Source organism: Cydia pomonella, chromosome 5, assembly GCF_033807575.1.
Source record: "Cydia pomonella isolate Wapato2018A chromosome 5, ilCydPomo1, whole genome shotgun sequence".
Classification (NCBI taxonomy): Eukaryota; Metazoa; Arthropoda; class Insecta; order Lepidoptera; family Tortricidae; genus Cydia; species Cydia pomonella.
In genome coordinates this window covers 17,542,088-17,555,810 of record NC_084707.1, presented here as the reverse complement: position 1 = coordinate 17,555,810, position 13,723 = coordinate 17,542,088, and the positions used below count along the sequence as shown (strand labels likewise).

The 13,723-nt window shown below is 37.3% G+C and overlaps 1 protein-coding gene across 1 annotated transcript; it reads left to right on the top strand.

Moving 5' to 3' along the window:
• The first annotated feature begins 167 nt into the window (after positions 1–167).
• On the top strand, positions 168–12,283 carry LOC133517904 (EGF domain-specific O-linked N-acetylglucosamine transferase). Its single transcript, XM_061851380.1, has 8 exons — positions 168–741; positions 1,370–1,460; positions 3,379–3,479; positions 5,108–5,284; positions 7,658–7,932; positions 8,551–8,885; positions 9,455–9,557; positions 10,702–12,283. Exons 1-8 carry the CDS (start codon positions 429–431, stop codon positions 10,867–10,869), a joined length of 1,563 nt encoding a protein of 520 aa, XP_061707364.1. The 5' UTR covers positions 168–428; the 3' UTR covers positions 10,870–12,283.
• The last annotated feature ends 1,440 nt before the right edge of the window (positions 12,284–13,723 follow it).

The following is a 13,723-nucleotide window of genomic DNA, read 5'->3' as shown; positions in this document are numbered from 1 at the left end:
ATACCAGCTGATTGGATTGGATGACGCTGTTCACGTGGTACCCGTATAATCCCACGCCCGGGAATTTTATGTCCGTTCCGGAAAAGGCGCGAAAGAATAGTGCCATCTAGTGAAAGTATAATGAGACAAGGTGGTCCATAAAAACGTGCCATATTTGATGTGGTAATGTTGGTTTACCTGATAATAAGTGAAATTTCATTCGCGTTTATTATTAAATTATCCTTTTGCTTTACCTGTGGCAGCTGTCAATGTCAAATGATTGCACAGAGAAGTCACGGCCTACACAATAAACATAACCTTAACCTTTGTTGTATAAACATGAACGGTTTATTTGTCGTTCTCGTTCTTAATTAACGAAGTAAGGTATCTTCTTGAATGATATAAGTAATTATTCACGCTACGAGATAAAGCTAACAAATGCTAGAACCATGTTTATAATATTATGTCTCTGTTTGTTAAATCTTCGTGCAACTAACTCTATCAACTTAAAGGACTTAAATGTACCAGCAGAACATCTTCCTTATGTTTTTAATGCATATCCTAACATCGCCAAATCGTGTGCTGAAGATCCGCAATGCCCCTATAAAGCACTAGCAGAAATGAAAGCTTGTTGGGGTTATGAGCCCACTTGTGAAAGAAGTAATTCATATCATGTTCGACCACGATGCCCTGGCGACCATCGAGGTTGGGTCAAAACGAAAGAGGCGCAATATGATACTTTTTTTACACAAGCGGATTTCGGTAAGTTTTTAATAGGTAATCATATATTAATTAATGTGAAATGGCTAACCTCAGTCCATGATAGTGATTCAACAGGAAATAGTCAAAAGTATCAAAAACCTACATGTACTTTTTGCTCAAAATTACCAACCATATCAAAATATTAAAATTTACTCTGGAAGGTTAAACGGAACGGACTATCAAATGGAAATGTAGGAGTACCGTAAAACCACCCAACTATAGTCCAAAGCTCCGAACTATGGTCCACAAATAAACTAAATTTTTCTCGTTCAGGTGTGTATTCTACTATATTTTTGTAGTTCTAAGGCAAAGTATGTTTATAAATGGAAGGTAAAACTAGGAGTAAACCAAAAGGAACATTGGTATAGATACTTAATTTCCTTTCGAACTTGTGGACCATAGTTGCAGTATTGGACTATAGTTGTGTAGTTTTACGGTACCTATACTGATTTATAGTAAGACTCTGTTATAAGCTAATATTTACAATATAGGCCCTTCAATCTAGTTTTCTTCATTGTAAATGTATTATTTCCAAATTTCCTATTTTTCTTAACATTTCTTTATTATGAAATATTACATCAAATACTCAAATTTATTTTTCAAATTAATTTATCTTTTCTCTTTCTAGGCTATATTAAGGAGCAAATCAGTGAACTGATGGTGATGTGTGAACCATCATATCCACATGATTCATCCTTGGAATGCTCAAAGTATTTAAGGTAAATTTTCTTAGAATTAACCAGTAATGACAACATGATTAGAATTTTATATATATATATATATATTTTTTTTTTATACTATGTCAGTAGCAAACAAGCATACGGCCCGCCTGATGGTAAGCAGCCTCCGTAGCCTATTTACGCCTGCAACTCCAGAGGAGTTACATGCGCGTTGCCGACCCTAAACCCCCCCTGCCCTCGTTGAGCTCTGGCAACCTTACTCACCGGCAGGAACACAACACTATGAGTAGGGTCTAGTGTTATTTGGCTGCTGTTTTCTGTAAGGTGGAGGTACTTTTCCAGTTGGGCACTGCTCTAGATCTGGAATGACATCCCCTGGCTGTGCCCTACCACACAAAGCGAGATGACATTCACAATGCCCATTCCTCTCTTCTGGATGTAGTTTAAGGACATACCCGGGTCCAATATACAGGTCAGGAGGAGGATTCAAATTGGTTATAATGAGAAAGCAAAACTTACAGTAAAAACTACTTAAGTAGATTCTGAAGGGACCATGTTAAAAACATATCTATGGGTTAAACCATACTTACCATAAAAAAATATATGATATCAGGGATCAATGAAAACAGCATACTATGCAGTGTTGGCCAAATGTTAATTAGTATCGACCATTACAAATTGAACCGTAAACTGTAACGGTTTGTTACGGTTTATGGTTCAATTTGTAATGGTTAATGGTCAATTCTAATTAACGTTTGGTCAAAACTGGTACTCTGTAGGAAATCATACTAAACATATTGTAGGATGTTTGATGCCAAATTTTATAGTATTAGTTTATTTAGTTAAAATGTTAAAACTTATAAGAGTTTTGTTAGGTTTCTGCTGCAATATAATTTTCTTCTTTTTTTTCATTTAGTACATGGGTATCTTGCTATCAATAGTAAAGAAGAAGAAGAACCACACACTATGTTATTATTCTAGATATTAAAGTAAAGTCAGTGCCCTTACATAACAACTTAATGAGTATCCACTTTTTAACAAGTAGTAAAGATACATTGATTGAGTAAGATGTGTATAATCTATGAAAATTCCATGCTTCGCATATGACAGTTATATGAGCTATGGTGCTGTACAGATCTGTGCATTTTGCAGTAACTCTGACTGTCAAAAGTTGATGTTTGACAATTCAGTGACCGTAAAACATATGTGCAGTACAACACCATCTGTTTTATATGTCAAACTAAGGGGCACGTTTTTTACTTAGACTTTCTACCTCTCTATTACAGTCAATTTTCATTGCAAGTAGGTACTTAGGTTTGGGCATTTACTTTTCAAAGCGAAAACTTCACCTGACTTTTATCTCTTATTTTATACATGTTATAAAACTAGTTTATGATTGATGGCAATTGGATGTTTGAATTTCTACCTTAAGGCATGAATAATAAAGTTGATACCTAACACAAGCCTTCAAATCATATGATGCTTGTTAAATAATTTTATTATTGCAAAGTCAACATATTAAGTATTTACCAAAAATGTCATTTTTACAAGCTTTTATCGCTGTCTGTACTTTTTATTCCACATTCAACTAATACTCATTGAGATAATTCTAGCAACCCACAATACAATTAGTTTGCGTTGTTTTATCACAGAGTTCCCATGGCCACCTCCTGTCTCCATCATTAGATCAGCTCCATGTCATTATAATATTGCAGTGTCACCTGATTTAAATTTGTATGCAAAAGTGGATCCCAAGATTTGACCCAACTATGTAACTAACTAAAATACATACATACTAACAGTGCAAGTTAAATGAAAGCTTGTAAAAATGAAATGTATTAAAATATAAGGGTTTCTTTTTTGGCGTTTTGGCCATGGGAATTTTAAAACCATATATTATGTTAATTTCATAAAGTAAATGTAAATGCATCATATACGTAAGTTTCTTTTGTTGTAGGTTTTGCAGGGGTCGGAACCTGATGCTCAATTTCACTGGGCTGATTGGCCGGGGGGATAATCTGCGTTACAAATCTGACATTCTTGGTCCTGGACAAATAGGTGAGTGGGTACAGCATTTAATTAATTTGCAAGGCCAAGTGCCACTGCAGTTTGCAAACATATCTATGTATTTTTGATCTAACATAAAATTATAATACTAAATTTTTAAAATTAGTGGGTGAATATTATGCATATAAAAAGGGTCTGTGACGTTTTTAAGTCGTTCAACATGTGTCGATGCATGTACACCGTTTTAGGCGCATGGCACACTTTCCGAATAGTCAGGTCCACACAGAGCGAGCGAGCGAGCACGTACGTGCGAGGCAATTTCCTCACGCACAAACCGGCCAGTGTAGACGTGCCTCAGCCGAGGCACGTCTACACTGGCCGGTTTGTGCGTGAGGAAATTGCCTCGCGCGTATGCTCGCTCTGTGCGGACCCGGCTAATCGCACATCGACGTGCGAGCGGGATGTCGCTATAATACGCGCATATCGGAGCGATGTTCGAATCGGATGCAGTGTGCCATGTGCCATGATACCTTTTCAACGCTTTCTCCCTCGCATCAAAATGTGGCATACACGCCAATATGTCAACTATTGAGAAACGAATTTAAACCTTATTTGTCAACAGTAAAATTGCTTTGACAGCGTCTGCCATGACCTCTTTAGTGGTCGTTGGCGTGGTAGGCACGACAGCACACGACCACTTTAGTGGCTCTTGGCGTTCAAAAGGTTAAGAGAAAGTCCTAGCTGAGCAACTTTTCAAATCTCGAATTTTTGAAGCTCTGTTACTGTCGCGCTGCGGTGGGCGGGAGTGTGTGCGTGCGATAAGGAAAACTGCAGCTCGGACTAAAATTCCTATGGAAGAAACTCAAAAATCGAGGTCTCGCTCTCGACTGTTTCCTCCTCCAAAACGCAACCATTAGGCTACACAGAGCGAGCATAACGCGCGGCCCGGCGAGGAAAACGCACGCGCCCCTCAGCCGAGGCTCATCTACACTGACCGGTTTGTGCGCGAGGAAATTGCCTCGCGCGTATGCTCGAGCCTAATCATTATGAAACTTTGGAAACTGCAAGAGGAAGAAATAATCTATGCCGCTATGTTTTGATTTTATGGATATTTGTTGTCATATTTTTTTACTACGCCTTTTTCTGGAGCCTATTCAAATGAGCCGTTTTTCCGATTTTCGAGGCGCTGTAAGTTTCTTCAAAAAAATAACACAAAAAAGCAAAACATAGCGGCACAGATATTGATGATATTGATCTTATTTAAAAAATCATGGCTCTAGGTTAAAAATCCAGGGAGGAAACAGTCGAGAGCATTTGTATGGAAAAATCGTACGCAGTCTGATAAATAAGACAAAACTTTGTTGTAATTTCGTACCCCCCACGACATGATCATATTCGATAAAAAATTCTAGGTTAAAGAAAAAAATCAGCCACCTAATATTGACTTCAGGTATCTCAAAAGGAAGGTATTTTTTTTATTACATTCAGTATTCTATTTTTAGAAAACGGAAGAGTTGCAAAGTGCGTTTAAAGAACCCTCCATTACGTGGTGTGACACGTAATTGCCCGTAATTTTCCTACAAATAAAAATGAAACATATAATGCTGATTAGGTTCCCGCCGTGTGCTCATAGTACAGAAGCGATACTATATTAAATGCCATTTTGAACACAATTTCAGGTGGTTATTGTAAGTTCTACTCAGACAGACTGAAGAATGAAGCGGAGCATTTCAGCCAACTGCAGTCATGGGCTTCCGAGCTTCAACATTTCGTGAGAACGCCTTCCAGGCCCGTGGATGATGGGTTGTGTGACGTCACTATTAAAAAACCAACATATATTATGAAACTGGACGCAAGTAAGTATTGTGATGTCACCTTTGTATAAAAAAATTGGTTTAGATTAAGATTTAATTGGTAGATATTTGTTAATTACAAGTTAAATTTGTAACCATTTTGCAACAAATTTAGTTGCCTAAGAATATTTATTTATTTCTTTTTTGTTTGATAAGTTGTCAATTAGGAGGAATTAGGTATTTTTTGTGTGTTTGGAGCTACCGTTTCATAACCACAAATGTAACATCAACTAACGTTCACCAATCGTCATGCGACATCGCTCTTAACCACTTTATGCCTCGCCAGGGAAGAGATTGGTCATAAAAATGTGTTGCTGGCCAGCAATCCATTAATTTTACAGCCAAAGCGTACGCGGCCAACAAAAAAAGTTTAAAACCCAACATAATACATGGAAATCATACCAAAAAAGAGGTATTGCCTTACATTAAATGAGGTAGTCCTGTTTTTTATATATATTGGCCGTAACGAAATAGTAATGACAAATCCCAGTTTTCGACCTCGAAAGCCCTTCAGATCATTGTATGTATAATATATAGTACAGCGAGGGAAATTGTTATAACTCGATTAACTCGTATATCTTGTATATCTTTGATGGACCAGGCTTGTCTTTTGGATCCACAGCACTCCTTTTGGGGCCAGCGTGTGTGATAGCATTTCTTCGTCAACCTGATCAGGCCGCTTGAAATTGTCATTTGATGGTGGATTATCAATGAATGGTTTTTCAATGTCGGCACACATCTCCGTTCCTGTATATTCTCGCAGGATTGACCATTGCTGTAGTTGCAAACAGCTGAGCATTTGAGTCCTGCTTTCCTGCAACCACAAGTGCTGCTGGTATAACCTTTTTTGCAGTTACAGTTAGTTCAAAACTTTGCAAACCTTTGAAAAGCCGTATCTTGGAAACTATTTGGCTTACTAAGACTAAATTATAGTCAATTAATTGCAAATATCATCTTCTTAAAAGTGTGCATGGTGACTTTTGCCTTAACTCCGGTTCTTAGTGGTAAATTTTTACAAAAACTGAAAAAAATCCTAAAATTTAATGGATTTTCATGCACTTTACAATGATCCCAAGGTCGAAAACTTGGATTTGTTATTACCATTTCATCACTACCAACATATTAAAAAAAAAACAGAACTACCTCATTTGATGTTAGGTAAAATGTACCAATTCCATAGGCTAACAGAGTTGAGAATTAGGTTATTAGAATAGAATAGAATAGAATAGAAAAACGTTTATTGCAAAACCATCTACAAACAGCACCACATTAGAAAACAAAAAAAGTAAGAAAGAAGATCTAATACACTAAACAGTTATAAGTGTTATAACTACTTGTAACTTATACTATCATGCAATAGTTACAGTGATGATGCTGTTATAGAGGCTACAATTGGACACCACTCAGCATATGCTCTAACATATATATGCTACAGCGCTGGTCTTCCGTGGAGCCCAGGGCAAGAAGAAATATTAGATAGGTATTTCTATGTATTTCCCTAGGCAATAGAGTCCAATACTGAGCGAGCGCTGCGAATTGTTTGCCGCGCTCGCAGCGGTGCGCGAACATCTACAGCAGCAGCAGCAGCAGCAGCAATGAATTTACTTAATTGGACTCTATTGCTTAGGTAATAAGGGTGATGACATTTTGACTAAAAGTCTCAGTTCCGCAATGGGATTCCGCTTGGAGCCTATAGAACGAAATGACGTACATAGACATACCTATCTAATGACCTACCTCTCATTTCTTTTGGATTTTGGACCAGGCTCGATACAAAGTTGCCCATGGTCCTTTTGTATGTAAAACGTTTACTCGCTCTAATTTCTTTGAATTGCAATTAATAGCAACGCAAACTAGTACAGTTAGCATCAAAAGTAGCAGATCAAACAATGCGTCACAAGTATAAGTAAGTAACCATTCTGTGACAGCTTGTTTCATTCGCTACTCTTGATGTTGACTGTACCAGATTTACTTAAATATAAGTTACTTGAATTTCCATGCCGAGTTTCATCTCATTTCAGCGAGTCTTAGAATGAGAGCGTAACTTCGATTATATGGCGTCGGCTAGGTTCGTATGACTCTTAACATTCATGACTAGTATGGCTAGCCTCCTAAGGTTCAAGGTCCTACCTATAGTACTTAAACTTAAATCATATTTAATTAGAACAGAGTCGCTTTTGCACTGTTTAGTAAAATTTTCAAACAACGCAAAATAAACTCTATTTTCTAATAGGTTCAAATTTCATTGGCAAATTTTGGAATTTTCGTTTGTATGGCTGGGCCTTAGGAGGATATTATAATCTGCCTGGCTACCGCGACTGGGGAATGCTATGGCTGTATCCTAAAACTAGCCATGTTCTGTTTTCGTCATTCCAGCTGTCAACATGTATCACCACTTCTGCGACTTCTTCAATTTATACGCATCACTACATGTCAACTCCACCCACGCGTCAACTTTCTCAAGGGACAACCACATTCTAGTTTGGGAGACATTTACATATGGTTCAGCGTTTCAAGATACATTCAAAGCCTTCACAGTCAATCCTATATGGGACTTGAAGAAATTCAGAGGGAAGGTGGTGTGTTTTAAAAATGTAGTGTTCCCTCTTCTGCCCAGAATGATTTTTGGGTTATACTACAATACCCCATTGGTACGTCGGTTTAAATATTTTGTCTAATTTCGATGAGAACTTTCACTCGTACACTTAGCGTATTTATAACCAACCGGAGTCGCCTTTAAGAGCTTACTCGTCTGTCGAAAACCTCTGCCAATGGTCATACTCACGTCATATTTAATTTATGGACTGACGCCATAGCCATACACTTGACGTGCCCCTCCCCCACAAAAATTGGCAGACTGTTTTGTACAAAAAATTATAGACAAGGTGTCTCCAGTTGGTTAAATGCTCTTAGCTCATACAAGTTATCCAAGTATTTATTTTAATACTATTTGCACTACAAGGTCATTCCAGACCGAATTCAGACTGTTGGTGAAGTAGTTGGTCGGTGATTTTCTAGCAGACGGTAGTATAGGAAGGCAGTTAGATCTAGTTGCTCCAACTACAATTAGTAGATTGATCGACGTCACTCAACAAGTCGACAGTGAACTGTGAAACTTCCCATACAATATAATTTGGCGAACGCTTTAACGTCTGGTGTAACCGATTTGAAATCTAGTTTAAGTTTAGCTTTATACCATTACAAATAATTTCCAGATTTTTAATATATAGCTCTTTTGACGATTAATGTAAGTGTAATTTTTTTTTCAGATATATGGCTGTGAAAGAAGTGGATTATTCCACGCATTTTCAAAACATATTTTACACTCATTCAATATAAAGCCTCAAATTAGGGAAAATGATAAAGTAAGAGTAACATTATTGTCCCGAGGGACTACCTATAGAACTATATTAAATGAAAAGGAAATAATGGAGGCATTGCTCAAAGTGAAAGGATATCACGTGCAACGAGTCGTGTATGATAGGACTGTGCCGTTCGCTAAGCAGTTGGAAATAACTCATAACACAGATGTGTTTATTGGCATGCACGGGGCCGGTCTTACTCACCTTCTCTTCTTACCTGACTGGGCTGCTGCTTTTGAAGTGTAAGTAACCAATTAACTCCGATATATCTGATGGCGACTATAACAGTGAGTTATAACTACTTATGCAGGTCACCGAGGTATCACGCTACACTAGATTTTCAGTGAAGCCTAAACATCATGAGGAACAAAGAAGGTCACTGGTGTATGTTACGATACCCAACTTAGGGTAACAGATACAACTTTTTAATTAGGTACCTGACAAAATTCCTGATTTGCGAATATTGACGGTGTCGACGACTTAGCCTTAGCTTAGATTTAGGTTTAGCCGTACCTAAGATATGAAAATTCCTGATATGTACGTATTCCTGCCGCATTCCTGACAAACGGCCAAAAGACGCATGTAAGCTTTGTTTATATTAGAATATCTGGTAGACCGAGCTTTGCTCGGAAAACATATAAAAATCAAAATTGCGCGTTTTCTCTGAATACCAACTTCCATGGAAATCGTTAGAGCCGTTTCCGAGATCCCCGAAATATATATACAAGAATTGCTCCTTTAAAGGTATAAGATTGTAGTTATACCGTACCTTATGTTGAACTATTATTATAAATATTTCTGTTAATTGCAGCTATAATTGTGAAGATCCAAACTGTTACGCAGATTTGGCGCGGCTGCGCGGACTTAAGTACGTCACTTGGCGGGACAAAACGAAGCTAGTTCAACAAGACCAGGTAAGCCATGCCTTTATATTTTTAATAGCACCTTTCTTGAGAAATCGGGAATTCAGTAACGCTACCTTCTGTTTTAGTGTTTACTGACACTTTTAATTCAGCTACGCATAAAAATCGTACAATTTACGCGTCAACCAGCAACGTATTATTTTCTATCATGCAAAGACATCTAGAAATATATTTTTTAATTAATGGATGTCAACTTCTTGAACTTACAACTTCTTGAAGCAACGAAAACGGGATGCATTGGACGCTTTACATGGAAATTTCGATATAAATTATAGAAATTTCCATGCAACGTTAAGGGCCTAGAGTTTATTTATGAGAAAAAAAACCTTTGAGCCTTGAAGCCTTTTTACGGTAAACGATTTTTTAATTATTTTTTATGCTATTATTTTTGAATTATTCCGTTGTTGTACCTATCAAGTAACATAAACCTTCAAACGAAATAAAATTTAAATGTTTTATAAATTAAGTGTTATAATTAGCATCACTGAGCAAACTTCTTCATAGTTTTGTTAGTATTATGCCTTTAATTTTCTTTCAGTCGAGAAAACCAGCATTTTATTTGTTATTGCAGATAAGTAAGCTATTTTAGTTCAAAAATGTACCGAAGTGTTTATTATTATCAGTTTCACTACGTACTTATGTGGAATATGTAGAGTAGATAGATTATGAAGAGACGAGGTGTAATGTCTAAGAATAATTCGTGCCTCCACTGTTGACAGCTGTAATAAATATACGGCCATTATGAGGTAACTCTGGCTATCAAAAGTTAGCGTCTGATATTTCAGTTACCAAAAACATTGATGTCGTATTATATGCTATAATAGCGACATCTAGTTCGGCAGTAAAATATAAATACAAATAACTTTATTTCGTCTATAGACTTTACACCGTTTCTTCTCTCTGGTTTTATTAATCCTTTGACCGCCACACGCATACGTCTATAATCTATTAACACCTAAGTGATAAAGTGATAGTGAATTTACTTAGAATATCGGTCAAAACTGTCAAAAGGTTAATAACTGATACATATTAAGTGAAGATCACTCAGATACAGGCAACTATCAGTTGTTTCAACTGCCTGCCTGATTAATAAATAAATAAATAAATTTCATATTAATGCTGTTTGATGTTGTAGGGCCACGGACCAGGCGGTGGATCGCACGCGAAGTTCACCAATTACTCGTTCGACGTAGAGGAGTTCCTGCGGCTGGTAGAAGAATGTGCGGCCTACGTAAGGGAGAGACAGGACTTTAAGAACTTTATTGCAGCGTCCGCAGAAAAGAGGATGCATGAAGAGTTGTGATCGGTTATTAAATTAGATTAGTTTTTACTTAAATGTATGGAGTAGTAACTCGACAGTGAATGAACTTAAACACTAATATTTAATAATGTGATGTGATAAAAAGTTACTTTCGTTAATAGGAAAATAGTCGAATGAATCTACTTCATGTCGTACTTAGTTTTTTTATACATACTACACGTTGTTTTTTTTTGACCCGGCATCAAAAAATAGGGTTATTATGAGGACCATCATCGATCGTCTAATTTGGTATTAAGGTAAGGTAATAATCCATTTTATTATTAAGAGTTACCGAAGACACAAACAAACTCAGCTTTAGATGTCTATTTTTATGTATATTTCGTAAATGTTTTTATTTTATTTTATATGTGGGCACTGATAATAATAACATACTACAGACGCGATCAAATTGAGATAGGTTCATTTATTCTATATCTGATTTATTTCACTAATATCCCAGGTCTGAATTGAGTTGTGTCTGTGGGGGCTCTTTTTTGGAAAGCGCCCTTTTTTACTTACCTACTACCTACATAGGTATTTACTGTACATAAAGTTTAAATTAAACATAAGAGTGCATTTTTGCACTCTATTTTTATAATACGACTGTGCATCCATCCAGAAAACGCGTATTTATTGTTAGTACTTACTTATTTTGTACCTATTGTTTTAGTTAGGTACATATGTTTTTCTCGTTAGAATTAAGGTAATGAAATAACGGGGTATACTTTTATAACCAGTAATCAGAGTTGGCAGAATATTCTTCTATACATTATGTTAAGTCACAGTAGTTGTGAAATTGTATTTAAATACAAAAAAACGGCAAGATTAAATATGTTTTTGTTTTTTCAATTATTTTGAAATCAGCAAAATAATAAATAAATATTCGGGGACAATCTTACACAGATCGACCTAGACCCAAACTAAGCAAAGTTTGTACTATGGGTACAAGGCGACGATGTACATATATATATACATAGAAAACACCCTCTCACTCACGAACAAATATTTGTGTTCATCACACAAATAAATGCCCTTACCAGGATTCGAACCCGGGACCACACCTTCATAGGCAGGGTCACTACATAAAGGGCCAGACCGATCGTCAAATATAATTAATTAGAGATGGATTAATTGTAACGTCCCGCTTCAATTCTCATACTAACAATTCACACTTGATTTGACTGGGAGGTAGTAGAGAGCCTACAAAGTGTAAGGGCCTAAGTGGACGCTCGAAGCGGAGTGTTCGGCGGGGCGTGCAGCGTGGCGGCGTGGTGGTGGACTCACAAGTGATTTGAGCACTGGACTGGACGTCGATCTCGATACCTCCCTCGCGGGAGGTATGAGTGGCCGCTTCCGCCTTTCGGCTGTCGCGGCTCGCTCCCCACCGACCGGTGGAGAGGTCTATTGGCCGTCATTTGGGGATCGGTGTGTGCTGCTGGTGTGTGGGCCAGCTCTTCGCCACCGATCGTTACCCAGCCCCACGACCCCTAGCCTAGTGATACCGTTTGAGCGGGGCCAGGTTTCGGGGCCTAAGTGCCTACATAAATACCTACTATAAACTTTACTTATATTCTCACTTTTTATTTTTATATATGATACTCAGGGAACTATTACATAACATTTTGTAAGTAGGCACACCAATTGGAAGGGCCCAACCATCCCCCAGACCCACATAAAGTTTCACACAGACACACATGAAATTTGCGCCGGCGGAAATAGTCTGGCAATGTTGATTATAATTTTTTTGATATTTCCTAAAACATACATGACTATCAGCCATGAGAATTTAAGAAAAGTTAGTAATATTTTTACCTAACTTTAGCGCCTTGTACCGGACAAATGGCCGTTGGCCCAATATAGCAAGTATGCAGACATTAAAAGTACATACTGACATTACTGACACTATACATATTATTATCCCATACATTTCATTAATGAGAAAATAAGTAAGGTCTGGGGGCTCTGGGATCTTGGATTATCACGAATTTGTGTGCATGACACCGCTGTACTGGCGCGTCCTTAGATATAATTATGTCAATGGCTCAATCCGTTATATATTTTGATTAATTTAATAAGCATTTTATACCTTACCACACTTTAACAAATGTTTATGAATTAATAAAAACCCCACGGTTCCAGTAGTTACTGTGTTCAAGAATATACGAGTAGTTGGGTACTAAAAGTTGCTGCTGGTTTCCTCTTGATCAAAGCAAACTCCTCGCATTCGTGCGAAAAACTCCTCGCTTAGCAAATTTTGGTAGCATTCCTACCATCTCTTATTTATAACCTCGTTTCGGGTTAGTAGTTTGCCAGATACATCTTTAATGTATTTATTATGTTTTATATGTTTTTGGTCTGGTTTAACCGCACTTTCGCAAGTTTAAATATTTAGTGTTCTGTTTGAGCTGCACCCAAGTTCTTGTAGAAGGTGTTTTTGGTTTTTTTGCCCCGTCAGCATCCGATCCCGAAGCCTGCCATTTTTAAAGATGACCTTTTTGTTTCTCAGTGTCGCTTTTACTTCCTCATTTCACCACGTAGGATCTTTACTGGCTTTCAGCTTTCCTTTAGTTGTGCCTAAACATCTCTTTGCGGTTTTTATGCAGTAGGAATGGAACTCGTGCCATCGAGCATGGGCATCCGGCCCACCAGGTCATATTATCGTTTTTTTTTGCTTTCCTTCTGTTAAAATCTTTCGGATTACTCGTGTAACAACATGTATAAGGGTTTCATTTCTACCATTTTGGCTACGGAAGCCTAAGAAATAGTTGTATGGGCAATATGAGCATAAAATAAATTTATGTGAATGATTAAGCATGGGTAACTGAATTATGTGAAGTACCCACTTACCATAAACCTT

What these genes read in the sequence shown, in the direction of transcription:
- LOC133517904 (XM_061851380.1), top strand. Translation starts at nt 429, where the DNA reads ATGTTTATAATATTATGTCTCTGTTTGTTAAATCTTCGTGCAACTAAC. An exon ending in TTTTACACAAGCGGATTTCG is followed by an intron (nt 742 to 1,369) that starts GTAAGTTTTTAA and finishes TTCTCTTTCTAG; the next exon opens with GCTATATTAAGGAGCAAATC. An exon ending in TCTTGGTCCTGGACAAATAG is followed by an intron (nt 3,480 to 5,107) that starts GTGAGTGGGTAC and finishes ACACAATTTCAG; the next exon opens with GTGGTTATTGTAAGTTCTAC.